The 20,620-nt window shown below is 44.0% G+C and overlaps 1 protein-coding gene across 1 annotated transcript in view; it reads right to left on the bottom strand.

The window, feature by feature from the left end:
- Nucleotides 1–12,085, bottom strand: part of LOC120049449 (nuclear factor 7, ovary-like) — a 22,040-nt gene extending 9,955 nt beyond the window's left edge. The window contains exons 1-5 of the mRNA XM_038995715.1: nt 11,943–12,085; nt 11,440–11,857; nt 11,105–11,194; nt 10,751–10,975; nt 9,053–9,118 (exon numbers count right to left, since the gene is read on the bottom strand). Of these exons, the coding sequence (XP_038851643.1) occupies nt 9,053–9,118; nt 10,751–10,975; nt 11,105–11,194; nt 11,440–11,857; nt 11,943–12,085 (942 nt within the window). The remainder of the gene's footprint in view (nt 1–9,052; nt 9,119–10,750; nt 10,976–11,104; nt 11,195–11,439; nt 11,858–11,942) is intronic.
- Between the last annotated feature and the right edge of the window lie 8,535 nt (nt 12,086–20,620).

Raw genomic sequence — 20,620 nt, 5'->3', positions numbered from 1 at the left:
CTCTACTCTAGCTTTAGCCTCTAACTCTAACTGTAACTCTAACTGTAACCCAGCTCTAACTCTAGCTCTAACTCTACTTACTTAACTCTAGCTCTAACTCTAGTGAGGATCAAGTGAAGGGAAGACGGGGGGGAGAAGGGAAGAGGAGGGGTGGGGGGGGGGGGGGAGAGAAGAGGGAAGAAGAGGAGAAGAGGAGGGAGGAGAGGGGGGGGGGGAGGGGTTGAGGAAGAAAAGGAGGGAAGGAAAAAAAAAAAAAAAGGGGGGGAGGGGGGGGGAGGAAAGGTAGTAGCTCTAACTCTAACTCTAGCTCTAACTCTAGCTCGAACTGTAACTCTAGCTCTAACTGTAACTCTAGCTCTAACTCTAACTCTAGCTCTAGCTCTAGCTTTAACTCTAGCTCTAACTCTAGCTCTAACTCTAACTCTAGCTCTAGCTCTAACTCTAGCTCTAACTCTAGCTCTAACTCTAACTCTAGCTCTAACTGTAACTCTAGCTCTAACTGTAACTCTAACTGTAACTCTAACTGTAACTGTAACTCTAGCTCTAACTCTAGCTCTAGCTCTAACTCTAGCTCTAACTCTAGCTCTAGCTCTAACTCTAGCTCTAACTCTAACTCTAACTCTAACTCTAGCTCTAACTGTAACTCTAACTGTAACTCTAACTGTAACTGTAACTCTAACTCTAACTCTAGCTCTAACTCTAGCTCTAGCTCTAGCTCTAGCTCTAGCTCTAACTCTAGCTCTAACTCTAGCTCTAACTGTAACTCTACCTCTAACTCTAGCTCTAACTCTAGCTCTAACTCTAGCTCTAACTCTAACTCTAGCTCTAACTGTAACTCTAGCTCTAACTCTAGCTCTAATTCTAGCTCTAATTCTAGCTCTAATTCTAGCTCTAGCTCTAACTCTAGCTCTAACTCTAACTCTAGCTCTAGCTCTAACTCTAACTGTAACTCTAGCTCTAACTGTAACTCTAGCTCTAACTCTAGCTCTAACTCTAGCTCTAGCTCTAACTCTAACTCTAACTCTAACTCTAACTCTAGCTCTAACTCTAACTCTAGCTCTAGCTCTAACTCTAGCTCTAACTCTAGCTCTAACTCTAACTCTAACTGTAACTCGAACTGTAACTCTAGCTCTAACTCTAACTCTAGCTCGAACTGTAACTGTAACTGTAACTGTATCTCTAGGTCTAGCTCTAACTGTAACTCTAGCTCTAACTGTAGCTCTAACTGTAACTCTAGCTCTAACTGTAACTCTATCTCTAGCTCTAACTGTAACTCTAGCCCTAACTGTAACTCTAGCTCTAACTCTAGCTCTAGCTCTAACTCTAGCTCTAGCTCTAACTCTAACTCTAACTCTAACTCTAACTCTAACTGTAACTCTAACTGTAACTCTAACTGTAACTCTAGCTCTAGCTCTAACTCTAGCTCTATCTCTAGCTCTAACTCTAGCTCTAACTCTAGCTCTAACTCTAACTCTAGATCTAACTCTAGCTCTAACTCTAACTCTAGCTCTAACTCTAACTCTAACTCTAACTCTAGCTCTAACTCTAGCTCTAACTCTAGCTCTAACTCTAACTCTAGCTCTAGCTCTAGCTCTAACTCTAGCTCTAGCTCTAACTCTAGCTCTAACTCTAGCTCTAACTCTAGCTCTAACTCTAGCTCTAGCTCTAACTCTAGCTCGAACTGTAACTGTATCTCTAGGTCTAGCTCTAACTGTAACTCTAACTGTAACTCTAACTGTAACTGTAACTCTAACTCTAGCTCTAACTCTAGCTCTAACTCTAACTCTAGCTCTAACTCTAGCTCGAACTGTAACTCTAACTCTAGCTCTAACTGTAACTCTAGCTCTAACTGTAACTCTAGCTCTAACTCTAACTCTAGCTCTAACTCTAGCTCTAGCTCTAGCTCTAGCTCTAGCTTTAACTCTAGCTCTAACTCTAGCTCTAACTCTAACTCTAGCTCTAGCTCTAACTCTAGCTCTAACTCTAGCTCTAACTCTAACTCTAGCTCTAACTGTAACTCTAACTGTAACTCTAACTGTAACTCTAACTGTAACTCTAACTGTAACTGTAACTGTAACTCTAACTCTAACTCTAGCTCTAACTCTAGCTCTAGCTCTAGCTCTAGCTCTAACTCTAGCTCTAACTCTAGCTCTAACTCTAGCTCTAACTCTAGCTCTAACTCTAACTCTAGCTCTAACTCTAACTGTAACTAGCTCTAACTCTAGCTCTAAATCTAACTCTAGCTCTAACTCTAGCTCGAACTGTAACTCTAACTCTAACTCTAGCTCTAACTCTAGCTCTAACTCTAACTCTAGCTCTAGCTCTAACTCTAGCTCGAACTGTAACTGTAACTGTATCTCTAGGTCTAGCTCTAACTGTAACTCTAACTGTAACTCTAGCTCTAACTGTAACTCTAACTGTAACTCTAGCTCTAACTGTAACTCTACCTCTAACTCTAGCTCTAATTCTAGCTCTAACTCTAACTCTAGCTCTAACTCTAACTCTAGCTCTATCTCTAACTCTAGCTCTAACTGTAACTCTAGCTCTAACTCTAGCTCTAGCTCTAACTCTAACTCTAACTCTAGCTCTAACTGTAACTCTAACTCTAACTGTAACTCTAACTGTAACTCTAGCTCTAGCTCTAACTCTAACTCTAACTCTAGCTCTAGCTCTAGCTCTAACTCTAGCTCTAACTCTAGCTCTAACTCTAACTCTAGCTCTAACTCTAGCTCTAACTCTACCTCTAACTCTAGCTCTAACTCTAGCTCTAACTCTAGCTCTAACTCTAACTCTAACTCTAGCTCTAACTCTAGCTCTAGCTCGAACTCTAGTTCTAGCTCTAACTCTAGCTCGAACTGTAACTGTAACTGTATCTCTAGGTCTAGCTCTAACTGTAACTCTAACTGTAACTCTAACTGTAACTCTAGCTCTAACTCTAGCTCTAACTCTAGCTCTAACTCTAACTCTAGCTCTAACTCTAGCTCTAACTGTAACTCTACCTCTAATTCTAGCTCTAACTCTAGCTCTATCTCTAACTCTAGCTCTAACTCTAGCTCGAACTGTAACTCTAACTGTAACTCTAACTCTAGCTCTAACTGTAACTCTAGCTCTAACTGTAACTCTAGCTCTAACTGTAACTCTAGCTCTAACTCTAGCTCTAACTCTAACTCTAGCTCTAACTCTAACTCTAGCTCTAGCTCTAGCTCTAGCTCTAACTCTAGCTCTAACTCTAACTCTAGCTCTAACTCTAGCTCTAACTGTAACTCTAACTGTAACTCTAACTCTAGCTCTAACTGTAACTCTAGCTCTAACTGTAACTCTAGCTCTAACTGTAACTCTAGCTCTAACTCTAGCTCTAACTCTAACTCTAGCTCTAGCTCTAACTCTAGCTCTAGCTCTAACTCTAACTCTAACTCTAGCTCTAACTCTAACTATAACTCTAACTCTAGCTCTAACTCTAGCTCTAACTGTAACTCTAGCTCTAACTCTAGTTCTAACTCTAGCTCTAACTGTAACTCTAGCTCTAACTCTAGCTCTAACTCTAACTCTAGCTCTAGCTCTAACTCTAGCTCTAACTCTAGCTCTAACTCTAACTCTAGCTAAAACTCTAACTCTAGCTCTAACTCTAGCTCTAGCTCTAGCTCTAACTCTAGCTCTAACTCTAGCTCTAACTCTAACTCTAACTCTAACTCTAACTCTAGCTCTAGCTCTAACTCTAGCTCTAGCTCTAACTCTAGCTCGAACTCTAGCTCTAGCTCTAACTCTAGCTCGAACTGTAACTGTAACTGTATCTCTAGGTCTAGCTCTAACTGTAACTCTAACTGTAACTCTAGCCCTAACTGTAACTCTAACTCTAACTCTAACTCTAGCTCTAACTCTAGCTCTAACTCTAACTCTAGCTCTAACTCTAGCTCTAACTGTAACTCTACCTCTAACTCTAGCTCTAACTCTAGCTCTAACTCTAACTCTAGCTCTAACTCTAGCTCGAACTGTAACTCTAACTCTAGCTCTAGCTCTAACTCTAACTCTAGCTCTAACTCTAGCTCTAACTCTAACTCTAACTCTAGCTCTAGCTCTAACTCTAGCTCGAACTGTAACTGTAACTGTATCTCTAGGTCTAGCTCTAACTGTAACTCTAACTGTAACTCTAGCTCTAACTGTAACTCTAACAGTAACTCTAGCTCTAACTGTAACTCTACCTCTAACTCTAGCTCTAATTCTAGCTCTAACTCTAACTCTAGCTCTAACTCTAGCTCGAACTGTAACTCTAACTCTAACTCTAGCTCTAACTGTAACTGTAACTCTAACTCTAGCTCTAACTCTAGCTCTAGCTCTAACTCTAACTCTAGCTCTAGCTCTAACTCTAGCTCTAACTGTAACTGTAACTCTAACTCTAGCTCTAGCTCTAGCTCTAACTCTAACTCTAACTCTAACTCTAGCTCTATCTCTAGCTCTAACTCTAACTCTAACTCTAGCTCTAACTGTAACTCTACCTCTAACTCTAGCTCTAACTCTAGCTCTAGCTCTAACTCTAACTCTAGCTCTAGCTCTAACTCTAACTCTAGCTCTAACTCTAGCTCTAACTCTAACTCTAGCTCTAACTCTAACTCTAGCTCTAACTGTAACTCTACCTCTAACTCTAGCTCTAACTCTAGCTCTAACTCTAGCTCTAACTCTAACTCTAGCTGTAACTGTAACTCTAGCTCTAACTCTAACTCTAGCTCTAATTCTAGCTCTAATTCTAGCTCTAATTCTAGCTCTAGCTCTAACTCTAGCTCTAACTCTAACTCTAGCTCTAACTCTAGCTCTAACTGTAACTCTAGCTCTAACTGTAACTCTAGCTCTAACTCTAGCTCTAACTCTAGCTCTAACTCTAACTCTAACTCTAGCTCTAGCTCTAGCTCTAGCTCTACCTCTAGCTCTAACTCTAGCTCTAACTCTAACTCTAGCTCTAACTGTAACTCTAACTGTAACTCTAACTGTAACTCTAACTCTAGCTCTAACTCTAGCTCTAACTCTAGCTCTAGCTCTAGCTCTAGCTCTAACTCTAGCTCTAACTCTAACTCTAGCTCTAACTCTAACTGTAACTCTAGCTCTAACTGTAACTCTAGCTCTAACTCTAGCTCTAACTCTAACTCTAGCTCTAACTCTAACTCTAGCTCTAACTCTAGCTCTAACTCTAGCTCTAACTCTAGCTCTAACTCTAGCTCTAACTCTAACTCTAGCTCTAACTCTAGCTCTAACTCTAGCTCTAGCTCTAACTCTAACTCTAGCTCTAACTCTAGCTCTAACTCTAACTCTAGCTCTAACTCTAGCTCTAGCTCTAACTCTAGCTCGAACTCTAGCTCGAACTCTAGCTCTAGCTCTAACTCTAGCTCGAACTGTAACTGTAACTGTATCTCTATGTCTAGCTCTAACTGTAACTCTAACTGTAACTCTAGCTCTAACTGTAACTGTAACTCTAACTCTAACTCTAGCTCTAACTCTAGCTCTAACTCTAACTCTAGCTCTAACTCTAGCTCTAACTGTAACTCTACCTCTAACTCTAGCTCTAACTCTAGCTCTAACTCTAACTCTAACTCTAGCTCTAACTCTAGCTCGAACTGTAACTCTAACTCTAACTCTAACTCTAGCTCTAACTCTAGCTCTAGCTCTAGCTCTAGCTCTAGCTCTAGCTCTAACTCTAGCTCGAACTGTAACTGTAACTCTAGCTCTAACTCTAGCTCTAGCTCTAACTCTAACTCTAGCTCTAACTCTAACTCTAGCTCTAACTGTAACTGTAACTCTAACTCTAGCTCTAACTCTAACTCTAGCTCTAACTCTAACTCTAGCTCTATCTCTAGCTCTAACTCTAACTCTAGCTCTAACTCTAACTGTAACTGTAACTCTACGTCTAACTCTAGCTCTAACTCTAGCTCTAACTCTAGCTCTAACTGTAACTCTAGCTCTAACTGTAACTTTAGCTCTAACTCTAGCTCTAACTCTAGCTCTAACTCTAGCTCTAACTCTAACTCTAGCTCTAACTCTAGCTCTAACTCTAGCTCTAGCTCTAACTCTAACTCTAGCTCTAACTCTAGCTCTAACTCTAACTCTAGCTCTAACTCTAGCTCTAGCTCTAACTCTAGCTCGAACTCTAGCTCGAGCTCTAGCTCTAACTCTAGCTCGAACTGTAACTGTAACTGTATCTCTAACTCTAGCTCTAACTCTAGCTCTAACTCTAACTCTAACTCTAGCTCTAACTCTAGCTCTAACTGTAACTCTACCTCTAACTCTAGCTCTAACTCTAGCTCTAACTCTAACTCTAGCTCTAACTCTAGCTCGAACTGTAACTCTAACTCTAACTCTAACTCTAGCTCTAACTCTAGCTCTAGCTCTAGCTCTAGCTCTAACTCTAGCTCGAACTGTAACTGTAACTGTATCTCTAGGTCTAGCTCTAACTGTAACTCTAACTGTAACTCTAGCTCTAACTGTAACTGTAACTCTAACTCTAGCTCTAGCTCTAGCTCTAACTGTAACTCTAACTGTAACTCTAGCTCTAACTGTAACTGTAACTCTAGCTCTAACTCTAGCTCTAGCTCTAACTCTAACTCTAGCTCTAACTCTAACTCTAGCTCTAACTCTAGCTCTAACTGTAACTGTAACTCTAACTCTAGCTCTAACTCTAACTCTAGCTCTAACTCTAGCTCTAGCTCTATCTCTAGCTCTAACTCTAGCTCTAGCTCTAACTCTAGCTCTAACTCTAACTCTAGCTCTAACTGTAACTCTACCTCTAACTCTACCTCTAACTCTAGCTCTAGCTCTAACTCTAGCTCTAACTCTAACTCTAGCTCTAACTGTAACTCTAGCTCTAACTCTAACTCTAGCTCTAACTCTAGCTCTAATTCTAGCTCTAATTCTAGCTCTAATTCTAGCTCTAACTCTAGCTCTAACTCTAACTCTAGCTCTAACTCTAGCTCTAACTCTAACTCTAACTCTAGCTCTAACTCTAGCTCGAACTCTAGCTCTAGCTCTAACTCTAGCTCGAACTGTAACTGTAACTGTATCTCTAGGTCTAGCTCTAACTGTAACTCTAACTGTAACTCTAGCCCTAACTGTAACTCTAACTCTAACTCTAACTCTAGCTCTAACTCTAGCTCTAACTCTAACTCTAGCTCTAACTCTAGCTCTAACTGTAACTCTACCTCTAACTCTAGCTCTAACTCTAGCTCTAACTCTAACTCTAGCTCTAACTCTAGCTCGAACTGTAACTGTAACTCTAACTCTAACTCTAACTCTAGCTCTAACTCTAACTCTAACTCTAGCTCTAACTCTAACTGTAACTGTAACTCTACCTCTAACTCTAGCTCTAGCTCTAGCTCTAGCTCTAACTCTAACTCTAGCTCTAGCTCTAACTCTAACTCTAACTCTAGCTCTAACTCTAGCCCTAACTGTAACTCTACCTCTAACTCTAGCTCTAACTCTAGCTCTAACTCTAGCTCTAACTCTAACTCTAGCTCTAACTGTAACTCTAGCTCTAACTCTAACTCTAGCTCTAATTCTAGCTCTAATTCTAGCTCTAATTCTAGCTCTAGCTCTAACTCTAACTCTAGCTCTAACTCTAGCTCTAACTCTAGCTCTAACTCTAGCTCTAACTCTAGCTCTAACTCTAGCTCTAACTCTAACTCTAGCTCTAACTGTAACTCTACCTCTAACTCTACCTCTAACTCTAGCTCTAACTCTAGCTCTAACTCTAACTCTAGCTCTAACTGTAACTCTAGCTCTAACTCTAGCTCTAACTCTAGCTCTAATTCTAGCTCTAATTCTAGCTCTAATTCTAGCTCTAACTCTAACTCTAACTCTAGCTCTAACTCTAGCTCTAACTCTAGCTCTAACTCTAACTCTAACTCTAGCTCTAACTCTAGCTCGAACTCTAGCTCTAGCTCTAACTCTAGCTCGAACTGTAACTGTAACTGTATCTCTAGGTCTAGCTCTAACTGTAACTCTAACTGTAACTCTAGCCCTAACTGTAACTCTAACTCTAACTCTAACTCTAGCTCTAACTCTAGCTCTAACTCTAGCTCTAACTGTAACTCTATCTCTAACTCTAGCTCTAACTCTAGCTCTAACTCTAACTCTAGCTCTAACTCTAGCTCGAACTGTAACTCTAACTCTAACTCTAACTCTAACTCTAACTCTAGCTCTAACTCTAACTCTAGCTCTAGCTCTAACTCTAGCTCTAACTCTAACTGTAACTGTAACTCTACCTCTAACTCTAGCTCTAACTCTAGCTCTAGCTCTAACTCTAACTCTAGCTCTAACTCTAGCTCTAACTGTAACTCTACCTCTAACTCTAGCTCTAACTCTAGCTCTAACTCTAGCTCTAACTCTAACTCTAGCTCTAACTGTAACTCTAGCTCTAACTCTAACTCTAGCTCTAATTCTAGCTCTAATTCTAGCTCTAATTCTAGCTCTAGCTCTAACTCTAACTCTAGCTCTAACTCTAGCTCTAACTCTAGCTCTAACTCTAGCTCTAACTCTAGCTCTAACTCTAGCTCTAACTCTAACTCTAACACTAGCTCGAACTGTAACTCTAGCTCTAACTCTAACTCTAGATCTAACACTAGCTCGAACTGTAACTCTAGCTCTAGCTCTAGCTCTAGCTCTAGCTCTAGCTCTAACTCTAGCTCTAACTCTAGCTCTAACTCTAGCTCTAACTCTAGCTCTAACTCTAACTCTAACTCTAGTTCTAACTCTAACTGTAACTCTAGCTCTAACTCTAGCTCAAGTTCTAACCCTAACCAATTCTAGCAAGTTGTTGCCATGTCAACAGAGTTACAGTTATAGTTAATTGATAGTTTGAATATCTATAGATCGTCCATAGGGGACTATCCAAGTAAAGTGTTCCCCAATATGTTTTTCTCTTTGACAGACAACAATATATCACTCATACAAACTACACATATTGTTGGAAGGTATGTCAATTTAAATGTAATTATGAGTCCTTACCGACACGAGACAACCTTTGGATTTCACTCTGAAGCTTTTCCATCAGCCTAGAAAGGAATCTCCTCACGGTCCCTACTGATAGATCACTGTGAACACTGATCTCAGACCAGTCCTTGGATGGGAGACTCTCACTCTGCAGCAGGAGAGAGGAGACAGCCAAAGGTATGAAGAGGTTTTCCTCAGTGTGTAATCAGAGTAGTGCTAATTGACCCACCTCAGTTTAATTATTTGAATTCCACTTAGTTCAGTTTTTTTCCTGATCTTATTAATGTGCACATTGCGCAATACTTTTCTCTAGAGATAAATCAGATCAAGCCCAAACTGTGCAGTGCTGTAGGGAGTTGTAGTTTCCAACAGGCCAATATTTTACATAGTTTAGCGCAGAAAACTTGGTAATTAACTACAATGACCATAATCCATTGACCACCAACTTGTCTGGTCTGTGTGATTCTGTAATATACAAAACAACTGAAATATTGTATTAAAGTAATGTGAATGAATGATGGTTAATAAGTGATCAGCAGTAATGAACAGTCACTACCATCATGGGACTTGTATTAATTGTTTTGTTCTGTGTTGTTACAGCATTCAACCCACATAATGCATAGCGCATTTAATGATAAAAAAAAAAATCAAAACCGTGATTATTTTGTAATAATGGAACTGAAACAGAACAAACCTCAAAAAGCACTAGACCAAAGAGAGGGACACTGACCTGTAGGAGGTGGAGGTGGGCCTCAGTGTGTGACCAGAGAGAGGGACACTGACCTGTAGGAGGTGGGCCTCAGTGTGTGTCCAGAGAGAGGGACACTGACCTGTAGGAGGTGGAGGTGGGCCTCAGTGTGTGTCCAGAGAGAGGGACAATGACCTGTAGGAGGTGGGCCTCAGTGTGTGACCAGAGAGAGGGACACTGACCTGTAGGAGGTGGAGGTGAGCCTCAGTGTGTGACCAGAGAGAGGGACACTGACCAGTCCTAGGTGGGCCTCAGTGTGTGACCAGAGAGAGGGACACTGACCAGTAGGAGGTGGGCCTCAGTGTGAGACCAGAGAGAGGGGCACAGACCTATACCAGGTGGAGGTGGGCCTCAGTGTGAGACCAGAGAGAGGGGCACAGACCTATACGAGGTGGAGGTGGGCCTCAGTGTGTGACCAGAGAGAGGGACACTGACCTGTCCTAGGCAGGCCTCAGTGTGTGACCAGAGAGAGGGACACTGCCCTGTAGGAGGGGGAGGTGGGCCTCAGTGTGTGACCAGAGAGAGGGACACTGACCAGAAGGAGGTGGTCCTCAGTGTCTGACCAGAGAGAGGGACACTGACCTGTAGGAGGTGGAGGTGGGCCTCAGTGTGTGTCCAGAGAGAGGGACACTGACTTGTAGGAGGTTCAGGTGGGCCTCAGTGTGTGACCAGAGAGAGGGACACTTACCTGTAGGAGGTGGTGGGCCTCAGTGTTTGACCAGAGAGAGGGACACTGACCTGTCCTAGGCAGGCCTCAGTGTGTGACCAGAGAGAGGGACACTGCCCTGTAGGAGGGGGAGGTGGGCCTCAGTGTGTGACCAGAGAGAGGGACACTGACCAGAAGGAGGTGGTCCTCAGTGTCTGACCAGAGAGAGGGACACTGACCTGTAGGAGGTGGAGGTGGGCCTCAGTGTGTGACCAGAGAGAGGGACACTGACCTGTAGGAGGTGGGCCTCAGTGTGTGTCCAGAGAGAGGAACACTGACCTGTAGGAGGTGGGCCTCAGTGTCTGACCAAAGAGAGGGACACTGACCTGTAGGAGGTGGAGGTGGTCCTTAGTATGTGAGAGGTGCTCAGTGCTTCTCCTCTGTAGCTCAGTGATTTCCTGCTGCAGCTCTTCAATGATTCCTTCAGCCCGCCTCGTTGTTGCTTTCTGCTTCTCCTCAATCTCAATGAGCTCAGCCTGGTTTCTCTCAATCAAGAGCTTCAGATCACTGATACATTGCATACTGACATCTCGCTCTCTGTCTGCATTTCTCTAATTAATACAAAGTAGGTCAAAGAGAAGAAATTAACAAGCCTAAAAAAACAAAGCAGTCATTATTGATTTGTAATCAGCCCATCCTGAACACAATTCAACTTGATGATGTGAGAGGTAAGGACTGACCTTGGTGATCTCCACTGAGTGTTTGACCTCCTTAACCTTCTCTAGTCGTTCCTGGATCATCTGCTGCATATCTGCCTTCACTTTCTTCAACTGAATAAAGTTGATGTGTTTTTAGTTTTAGTTTTTTAGTTTTCCTTTTGTATTGCATTGATCCCTCTTCATCCCCATACTTACCATCTTCTCTCCCCACTCCCCTAGTGGTTTGTCTTGTCTTTCACATTGTCCCTGTGAGTCTCTCACTGAACACGTTTCACTCAGATCAAGTTCCAGGTGAGGTTGTTGATACATCATATACACCACACACACCAAGCAGAGTACCAGGGCCATGATCCTGCCAGGAACGACTCCAGGTCTCGCTGGGACTGGAGCTTGAGCTGGGGGTGGAGCATGGGCTGGGACTGGAGCATGAGCTGGGGCTGGAGCATGAGCTGGGGCTGGAGCATGGGCTGGGACTGGAGCATGAGCTGGGGCTGGAGCATGGGCTGGGACTGGAGCATGGGCTGGGACTGGAGCATGAGCTGGGGCTGGAGCATGAGCTGGGGCTGGAGCATGGGCTGGGACTGGAGCATGAGCTGGGGCTGGAGCATGGGCTGGGACTGGAGCATGGGCTGGGACTGGAGCATGGGCTGGGACTGGAGCATGATCTGGGGCTGGAGCATGAGCTGGGGCTGGAGCATGGGCTGGGACTGGAGCTTGAGCTGGGGCAGGAGCTGGGAAAGGGGCTTGGTCTTGGACAGCGTGTCTTGTTCTAAACTGATCAACAAGATCTCTGAATGTTGTGTTGACACCTAGCTCAGGTCTTCTGTGGAATGTCTCCTGACAGAGTGGACACTGGTACTGTTCTCTGCTATCCCAGTGTTTGTTGATACACTTCTTGCAGAAGTTGTGTCCACATGAGATGGAAACTGGCTCAGTGAACACTTCCAGACAGATGGAGCACTGGCACTGCTCTTCAAACAGGACATTTCTGGGGGCAGCCATACCTGGTAAGATATACGTTATTATTACTGTTATGTCTACAATACATATTTGATCTGGAAAGCAAGCTAATTTCCATAGGTTACACTACTATAATAACGTGTTCTGAACATGTTATCATCAATGCAACAAAACCCATTTTAATACACATCTCCAATCTATGAATAAAAAAATCTAAGAAAAGTAATATTTTACACACACAGGAAGGTACCCAAGCCATAAGCAATCATTTCTGATGAAATAACACAAAATGTGAAAAAAATGTGGCTATAGCATTTTGGAAAGAAACTTTTAATTTGCCAAAGTTACAGTATAAACTCTAATATTTCTTGCAATAAGTTGAATGATTGAAACTGTGTGTAAACTGAAAATTGTTGCTGGGAAAATTGCTTGTTGGGAATAAAATGTAATTCCATTTTGGAGGGCAGAGTGTCATGAAAGAAATATGTTGTGTGTATGCAATTAGAAGGCTATGTTTTGCTGGAAAATCAACGACTTGCTCTTCAAGGGCTATGAAGAACAGTTCTCTGTTAAAGGAGTAATGTGCAATTGCTATTTACATCTTTGGACTTTTAAAGGTCGACTTTACGCAAAAACTCAAACTGTATAACTGATCAATGCACCATCATACCAGGTCAATTAATACTTAAACCCCCTTAAAAAATGTGTAAGATATTTGGCTACAGAAGTTCCATTTCTTACAGCTTCCTTCCAAAAACAAATCCTGGGAAATGATTTCAACACATTGTGTAGGAGTTACTGGCTAGCTACAGTGGCTAGTTTAGTGAAGGAACTAGCAATGTCACATAAACACATAGTGGAGGAGTTACTGGCAAGCTTACAGTGGCTAGCTTAGCTAACGAACTAGCTACGTCACATCAACACATACTGGAGGACTTACTGGCTAGCTACAGTGGCTAGTTTAGCTAAGGAACTAGCAATGTCACATCAACACATAGTGGAGGAGGTACTGGCTAGCTTACAGTGGCTAGCTTAGCTAACTAGCTACGTCGGTTGTGGCGCGCCAGAATGACACATCAATGAACCACCAAAAGCACACAACATTTCTGTTTGAAAACTGAGAAAAGGGAGGAATTGGACCGTTTTCATGCCCAAAGTCGACCTTTAGATTAATGATAAAATGATTCTTGAAGAATATAACTTATGAGGCCTTATGAGCTTAGTTCAAGTGCCGTACCCCATCAGAACCTAAAATATCAGCCTGTTTAATTCCATTGTTTGTTGTTGTTTCAATTGCAGATTGCCCCTTAAATGTTGTCTATGGGATGAAATGAATTATTTACACATAAAAATGTCCTTCCCATTAACCCCCTTGACTTCCTCTAAATAGCATGGCATTTGCTTACAAATGATTTGCGAAGCATGTTTGAAGGCTTTGTAAAGGGTTTATGAAAGCTACTATAAGAAAATTACTCTCACAAACCCAAACTCACTGGAAACACTTAAAAAATATATATATTTCACCTTTATTTAACCAGGAAGGCCAGTTGAGAACACATTCTCATTTACAACTGCGACTTGGCCAAGATAAAGCAAAGCAGTGCAACAAAAACAGCACAGAGTTACACATGGGATAAACAAACATACAGTCAAAAACACAATAGAAAAATATATGTACAGTGTGTGCAAATGTAGTAAGGTTAGGGAGGTATGGCAATAAATAGGCCATAGTGGTGAAATAATTACAATTTAGCATTAACACTGGAGTGATAGATGTGCAGATGATGATGTGCAAAAGAGCAAAAAAACAATATGGGGATGAGGTAATTGGGTGTGCTATTTACAGATGGGCTGTGTACAGGTACAGTGATTGGTAAGCTGCTCTGACAGCTGATGCTTAAAGTTAGAGAGGGAGATATAAGTCTCCAGCTTCAGTGATTTTTGCAATTCGTTCCAGGCAGCAGAGAACTGTAAGGACAGGCGGCTAAAGGAGGTGTTGGCTTTGGGGGTGACCAGTGAAATATACCTGCTGGAGCACATGCTACGGATGGGTGTTGCTATGGAGACCAGTGAGCTGAGATAAGGCGGGGTTTTACCTAGCAAAGAGGTAGGAATATGAAGCGATGGCCAGCCATCAAATATGAAGCGAGGGCCAGCCAACGAGAGCATACAGGTCGCAGTGGTGGGTAGTATATGGGGCTTTGGTGGCAAAACAAATGTCACTGTGATAGACTGCATCCAATTTATTGAGCAGAGTGTTGGAGGCTATTTTGTAAATGACATCGCCGAAGTCAAGGATCGGGAGAATAGTCAGTTTTACAAGGGTATGTTTGGCAGCATGAGTGAAGCATGCTTTGTTGCGAAATAGGAAGCCAATTCTAGATTTAACTTTGGACTGGAGATGCTTAATGTGCATCTGGAAGGAGAGTTTACAGTCTAACCAGACACCTAGGTATTTGGAATTGTCCACATATTCTAAGTCAGAACCGTCCAGAGTAGTGATGTTGGACGGCCGGGCAGGTGCGGGCAGCGATCGGTTGAAGAGCATGCATTTAGTTTTACTTGTATTTAAGAGCAATTGGAGGCCACGGAAGGAGAGACTGCCCCCATAGAGACTGCCAGAGGCCTGGACAACAGGCCCTCCGATTTGACACACTGAACTCTATCAGAGAAGTAGTTGGTGAACCAGGCGAGGCAATCATTTGAGAAACCAATGCTACCGAGTGCCGATGAGGATGTGGTGATTGACAGAGTCGAAAGCCTTGGCCAGGTCAATGAATACGGCTGCACAGTATTGTTTCTTATCGATGGCGGTTAAGATATCATTTAGGACCTTGAGCGTGGCTGAGGTGCACCCATGACCAGCTCTGAAACCAGATTGCATAGCGGAGAAGGTATGGTGGGATTCGAAATGGTCGGTAATGTGTTTGTTGACTTGGCTTTCGAAGACCGTAGAAAGGCAGGGTAGGATAGATATAGGTCTGTAGCAGTTTGGGTCAAGAGTGTCCCCCCCTTTGAAGAGGGGGATGACCGCAGCTGCTTTCCAATCTTTGGGAATCTCAGACGACACAAAAGAGAGGTTGAACAGGCTAGTAATGGGGGTTGCAACAATTTCGGCAGATCATTTTAGAAAGAAAGGGTCCAGATTGTCTAGCCCGGCTGATTTGTAGGGTCCAGATTTTGCAGCTCTTTCAGAACATCAGCTGACTGGATTTGGGAGAAGGAGAAATGGGGAAGGCTTGGGCGAGTTGCTGTGGGGGGTGCAGTGCTGTTCACCGGGGTAGGGGTAGCCAGGTGGAAAGCATGGCCAGCCGTAGAAAAATGCTTATTGAAATTCTCAATTATAGTGGATTTATCGGTGGTGACAGTGTTTCCTATCTTCAGTGCAGTGGGCAGCTGGGAGGAGGTGTTCTTATTCTCCATGGACTTTACAGTGTCCCAGAACTTTTTTGAGTTTGTGTTGCAGGAAGCAAATTTCTGCTTGAAAAAGCTAGCCTTGGCTTTTCTAACTGCCTGTGTATATTGGTTTCTAGCTTCCCTGAAAAGTTGCATATCACGGGGGCTGTTCGATGCTAATGCGGAACGCCATAGGATGTTTTTGTGTTGGTTAAGGGCAGTCAGGTCTGGAGAGAACCAAGGGCTATATCTGTTTCTGGTTCTTGAATGGGGCATACTTATTTAAGATGGTGAGGAAGGCATTTAAAAAAAATAACCAGGCATCCTCTACTGACGGGATGAGATCAATATCCTTCCAGGATACCCCGGCCAGGTCGATTAGAAAGGCCTGCTCGCTGAAGTGTTTCAGGGAGCGTTTGACAGTGATGAGTGGAGGTCGTTTGATGTATTGTAATGATGTACTGTAATTGAGGTATTGTAATGATGTATTGTAGTGGAGGTATTGTAATGATGTTTTGTAATTGAGGTATTGTAATGATGTATTGTAATGATGTATTGTAATGATGTATTGTAATTGAGGTATTGTAATGATGTATTGTAATGATGTATTGTAGTGGAGGTATTGTAATGATGTATTGTAATGATGTATTGTAATGATGTATTGTAATGATGTATTGTAATTATGTATTGTAATTGAGGTATTGTAATGATGTATTGTAATGATGTATTGTAATGATGTATTGTAATGATGTATTGTAATTATGTATTGTAATGATGTATTGTAATGAGGTATTGTAGTGGAGGTATTGTAATGATGTATTGTAATGATGTATTGTAGTGGAGGTATTGTAATGATGTATTGTAGTGGAGGTATTGTAATTTAGGTATTGTAATGATGTATTGTAGTGGAGGTATTGTAATGATGTATTGTAATGATGTATTGTAATGATGTATTGTAATTGAGGTATTGTAATGATCTATTGTAATGATATATTGTAATTGAGGTATTGTAATGATGTATTGTAATTGAGGTATTGTAATGATGTATTGTAATTGAGGTATTGTAATGATGTATTGTAATTGAGGTATTGTAATGATGTATTGTAATGATGTATTGTAATGATGTATTGTAGTGGAGGTATTGTAATGATGTATTGTAATGTGTCACGTTCCTGACCTGTTTTCCTTGTTTTTGTATGTGTTTAGTTGGTCAGGGCGTGAGTTGGGGTGGGCATTCTATGTTATGTGTTTCTATGTTGGGTTAAATGTGTTGCCTGATATGGTTCTCAATTAGAGGCAGGTGTTTGACGTTTCCTCTGATTGAGAACCATATTAAGGTAGGCTGTTCTCACTGTTTGTTGGTGGGTGATTGTTCCTGTGTCTGTCGCACCACACGGGACTGTTTCGTGTTCGTTCGTTTGGTTAGTCTGTTCCTGTTCTTCGTGTTATATTGTAAGTTCTCAAGTTCAGGTCTGTCTACGTCGTTTTGTTGTTTTGTAATTTTCCAAGTGTTTTTCGTGTTCGTCTTTAAATAAATTCATTCATGTATTCATCTACCGCTGCGTTTTGGTCCGATCCCTACTCCTTCTCCTCATCCGAGGAGCAGGAATTAGACAGCCGTTACAGAATCACCCACCAACCAAGGACCAAGCGGCGTGGGAGAAAGCAACAGCGATCGCAGGATTTCTGGACATGGGAGGAAATATTGGACGGTAAAGGTCCATGGGCACAGCCAGGAGAATATCGCCGCCCCAAAGCTGAGCTGGAGGCAGCGAAAGCAGAGAGGCGGCGTTTTGAGGAGCTAGCCCGGAAGCAGGAGAAGGATCTGGGCTACACTACGTGGGAGGAGATCGACAGGTGGGCGATCGACCCAAGGAGAGTGCCGGAGCCCGCCTGGGATTCTCTGGCGCAGTGTGAGGAGGGATACCGGCGAATGGAGGCAGCACGACGACGCGGTAGGAAGCCTGTTAGTCAAGCCCAAAAATTTATTGGGGGCGGGCTAAAGGGTAGTGTGGCGAAGTCAGGTAGGAGACCTGCGCCAACTTCCCGATCTTACCGTGGAGAGCGAGAGTACGGGCAGACACCGTGTTATGCGGTAAAGCGCACAGTGTCTCCTGTACGTGTGCATAGCCCGGTGCGGGTTATTCCACCTCCCCACACTGGCAGGGCTAGATTGAGTATTGAGCCGGATGTCATGAAGCCGGCCCAACGCATCTGGCCTCCAGTGCGTCTCCTCGGGCCGGCATACATGGCACCAGCCTTACGCATGGTGTCCCCGGTTCGCCTACATAGCCCAGTGCGGGTTATTCCACCTCCCCGCACTGGTCGGGCTACGGGGAGCATACAACCAGGTAAGGTTGGGCAGGCTCAGTGCTCAAGGGAGCCAGTACGCCTGCATGGTCCGGTATATCCGGCGCCACCTCCCCGCCCCAGCCCAGTACCACCAGTGCTTACACCATGCACCAGGCTTCCTGTGCGTCTCCAGAGCCCTGTTCCTCCTCCACGCACTAGCCCTATGGTGCGTGTCTCCAGCCCAGTACCTCCAGTTCCGGTACCACGCACCAAGCCTCCTGTGCGCCTCCAGAGTCCTGTGCGTCCTGTTGCTGCTCCCCGCACTAGCCTGAAGGTGCGTGTCCTTAGCCCGGTACCTCCAGTTCCGGCACCACGCACCAGGCCTACAGTGCGCCTCAGCCGGCCAGAGTCTGCCCAGTGGCGCCTGAACTGCCCGTCTGCCCAACGCCGTCTGAGCTGTCCGTCTGCCAAGCGCCGCCTGAACTGCCCGTCTGTCCTGAGCCTTCAAAGCCGCCCGTCTGTACTGAGCCTTCAAAGCCGCCCGTCTGTACTGAGCCTTCAAAGCCGCCCGTCTGTCCTGAGCCTTCAGAGCCGTCCGCCAGACAGGAGCCGCTAGAGCCGTCCGCCAGACAGGAGCCGCTAGAGCCGTCCGCCAGACAGGAGCCGCTAGAGCCGTCCGCCAGACAGGAGCCGCTAGAGCCGTCCGCCAGACAGGAGCCGCTAGAGCCGTCCGCCAGACAGGAGCCGCTAGAGCCGTCCGCCAGACAGGAGCCGCTAGAGCCGTCCGCCAGACAGGAGCCGCTAGAGCCGTCCGCCAGACAGGAGCCGCTAGAGCCGTCCGCCAGACAGGAGCCGCTAGAGCCGTCAGCCAGCCATGACCAGCCAGAGCCGTCAGCCAGCCATGACCAGCCAGAGCCGTCAGCCAGCCATGACCAGCCAGAGCCGTCAGCCAGCCATGACCAGCCAGAGCCGTCAGCCAGCCATGACCAGCCAGAGCCGTCAGCCAGCCATGACCAGCCAGAGCCGTCAGCCAGCCATGACCAGCCAGAGCCGTCAGCCAGCCAGGATCCGCCAGAGCCGTCAGTCAGCCAGGATCCGCCAGAGGAGCCAGCCAGCCAGGATCCGCCAGAGCCAGCCAGCCAGGATCCGCCAGAGCCAGCCAGCCAGGATCCGCCAGAGCCGTCAGTCAGCCAGGATCCGCCAGAGCCGTCAGTCAGCCAGGATCCGCCAGAGCCGTCAGTCAGCCAGGATCCGCCAGAGCCGTCAGTCAGCCAGGATCCGCCAGAGCCATCTGCCAGTCCGGAGCTGCCCCTCTGTCCGGAGCTGCCCCTCGGTCCGGAGCTGCCCCTCGGTCCGGAGCTGACCCTCGGTCCGGAGCTGCCCCTCGGTCCGGAGCTGGCCCTCCGTCCAGTGGCGCCCTCTGGGATGGTATTCAGTCCGGGACTCGCCGTTCCAGAGGCGCCACCAAAGCGGTTAGTGACTATGGTGGAGGGGGGTCCACGTCCCGCACCCGAGCCGCCACCATAGGAAGGCCCACCCGGACCCTCCCCTTCTGTGTCAGGTTTTGCGGCCGGAGTCCGCACCTTTGGGGGGGGGTACTGTCACACCCTGGCCTCTGTTATATTGATTTTCTTTATTAGTTTAGTTAGGTCAGGGTGTGACATGGGGGATGTTTGTGTGTTTTGTCTAGTTTAGGGTGTGTGTATTGTTTAGGGGGGTTTTGTTGAATGTATGGGGTTGTGTTCAGTGTAGGTGTTTAGGAAAGTCTATGGTTGCCTGGTTTGGTTCTCAATCAGAGACAGCTGTTTATTGTTGTCTCTGATTGGGAGCCATATTTAAGGCAGCCATAGGCTTTAGGTGTTTGTGGGTAATTGTCTATGTCTAAACATTAGTAGCTTGTGTGTGCACTTTCGTTTTGTAGCTTCACGGTCGTTTGTTGTTTTGTATAGTTTGTAAAAGTGTTTTGTTTCGTGTTCATCTTCGTTATAAATAAAAGGGAAGATGTATTCATATCACGCTGCGACTTGGTCCACTCTTTCACCAGAAGACGATCGTGACATAATGATGTATTGTAATTGAAGTATTGTAATGATGTATTGTAATGATGTATTGTAATTGAGGTATTGTAATGATGTATTGTAGTGGAGGTATTGTAATGATGTATTGTAATGATGTATTGTAATGATGTATTGTAATTGAGGTATTGTAATGATGTATTGTAATGATGTATTGTAATTGAGGTATTGTAATGATGTATTGTAATTGAGGTATTGTAATGATGTATTGTAGTGGAGGTATTGTAATGAGGTATTGTAATTGAGGTATTGTAATGATGTATTGTAATGATGTATTGTAATTGAGGTATTGTAATGATGTATTGTAATGAGGTATTGTAATGATGTATTGTAATGATGTATTGTAATTGAGGTATTGTAATGATTTATTGTAATGATGTATTGTAATTGAGGTATTGTAATGATTTATTGTAATGAGGTATTGTAATTGAGGTATTGTAATGATGTATTGTAGTGGAGGTATTGTAATGATGTATTGTAATGATGTATTGTAATGATGTATTGTAATTGAGGTATTATAATGATGTATTGTAATGATGTATTGTAATTGAGGTAGTGTAATGATGTATTGTAATGATGTATTGTAATTGAGGTATTGTAATGAGGTATTGTAATGATGTATTGTAATTGAGGTATTGTAATGATGTATTATAATTGAGGTATTGTAATTGAGGTATTGTAATGATGTATTGTAGTGGAGGTATTGTAATGATGTATTGTAATGATGTATTGTAATGAGGTATTGTAATGGATGTCAGCAATGATAATGGTTATGTCTAGTACAAGTCACAACATGCTATGCAGCTCAACCTGA

The sequence above is a fragment of the Salvelinus namaycush genome, chromosome 6 (assembly GCF_016432855.1).
Source record: "Salvelinus namaycush isolate Seneca chromosome 6, SaNama_1.0, whole genome shotgun sequence".
Classification (NCBI taxonomy): Eukaryota; Metazoa; Chordata; class Actinopteri; order Salmoniformes; family Salmonidae; genus Salvelinus; species Salvelinus namaycush.
This window is presented reverse-complemented; position numbering and strand designations above follow the sequence as displayed.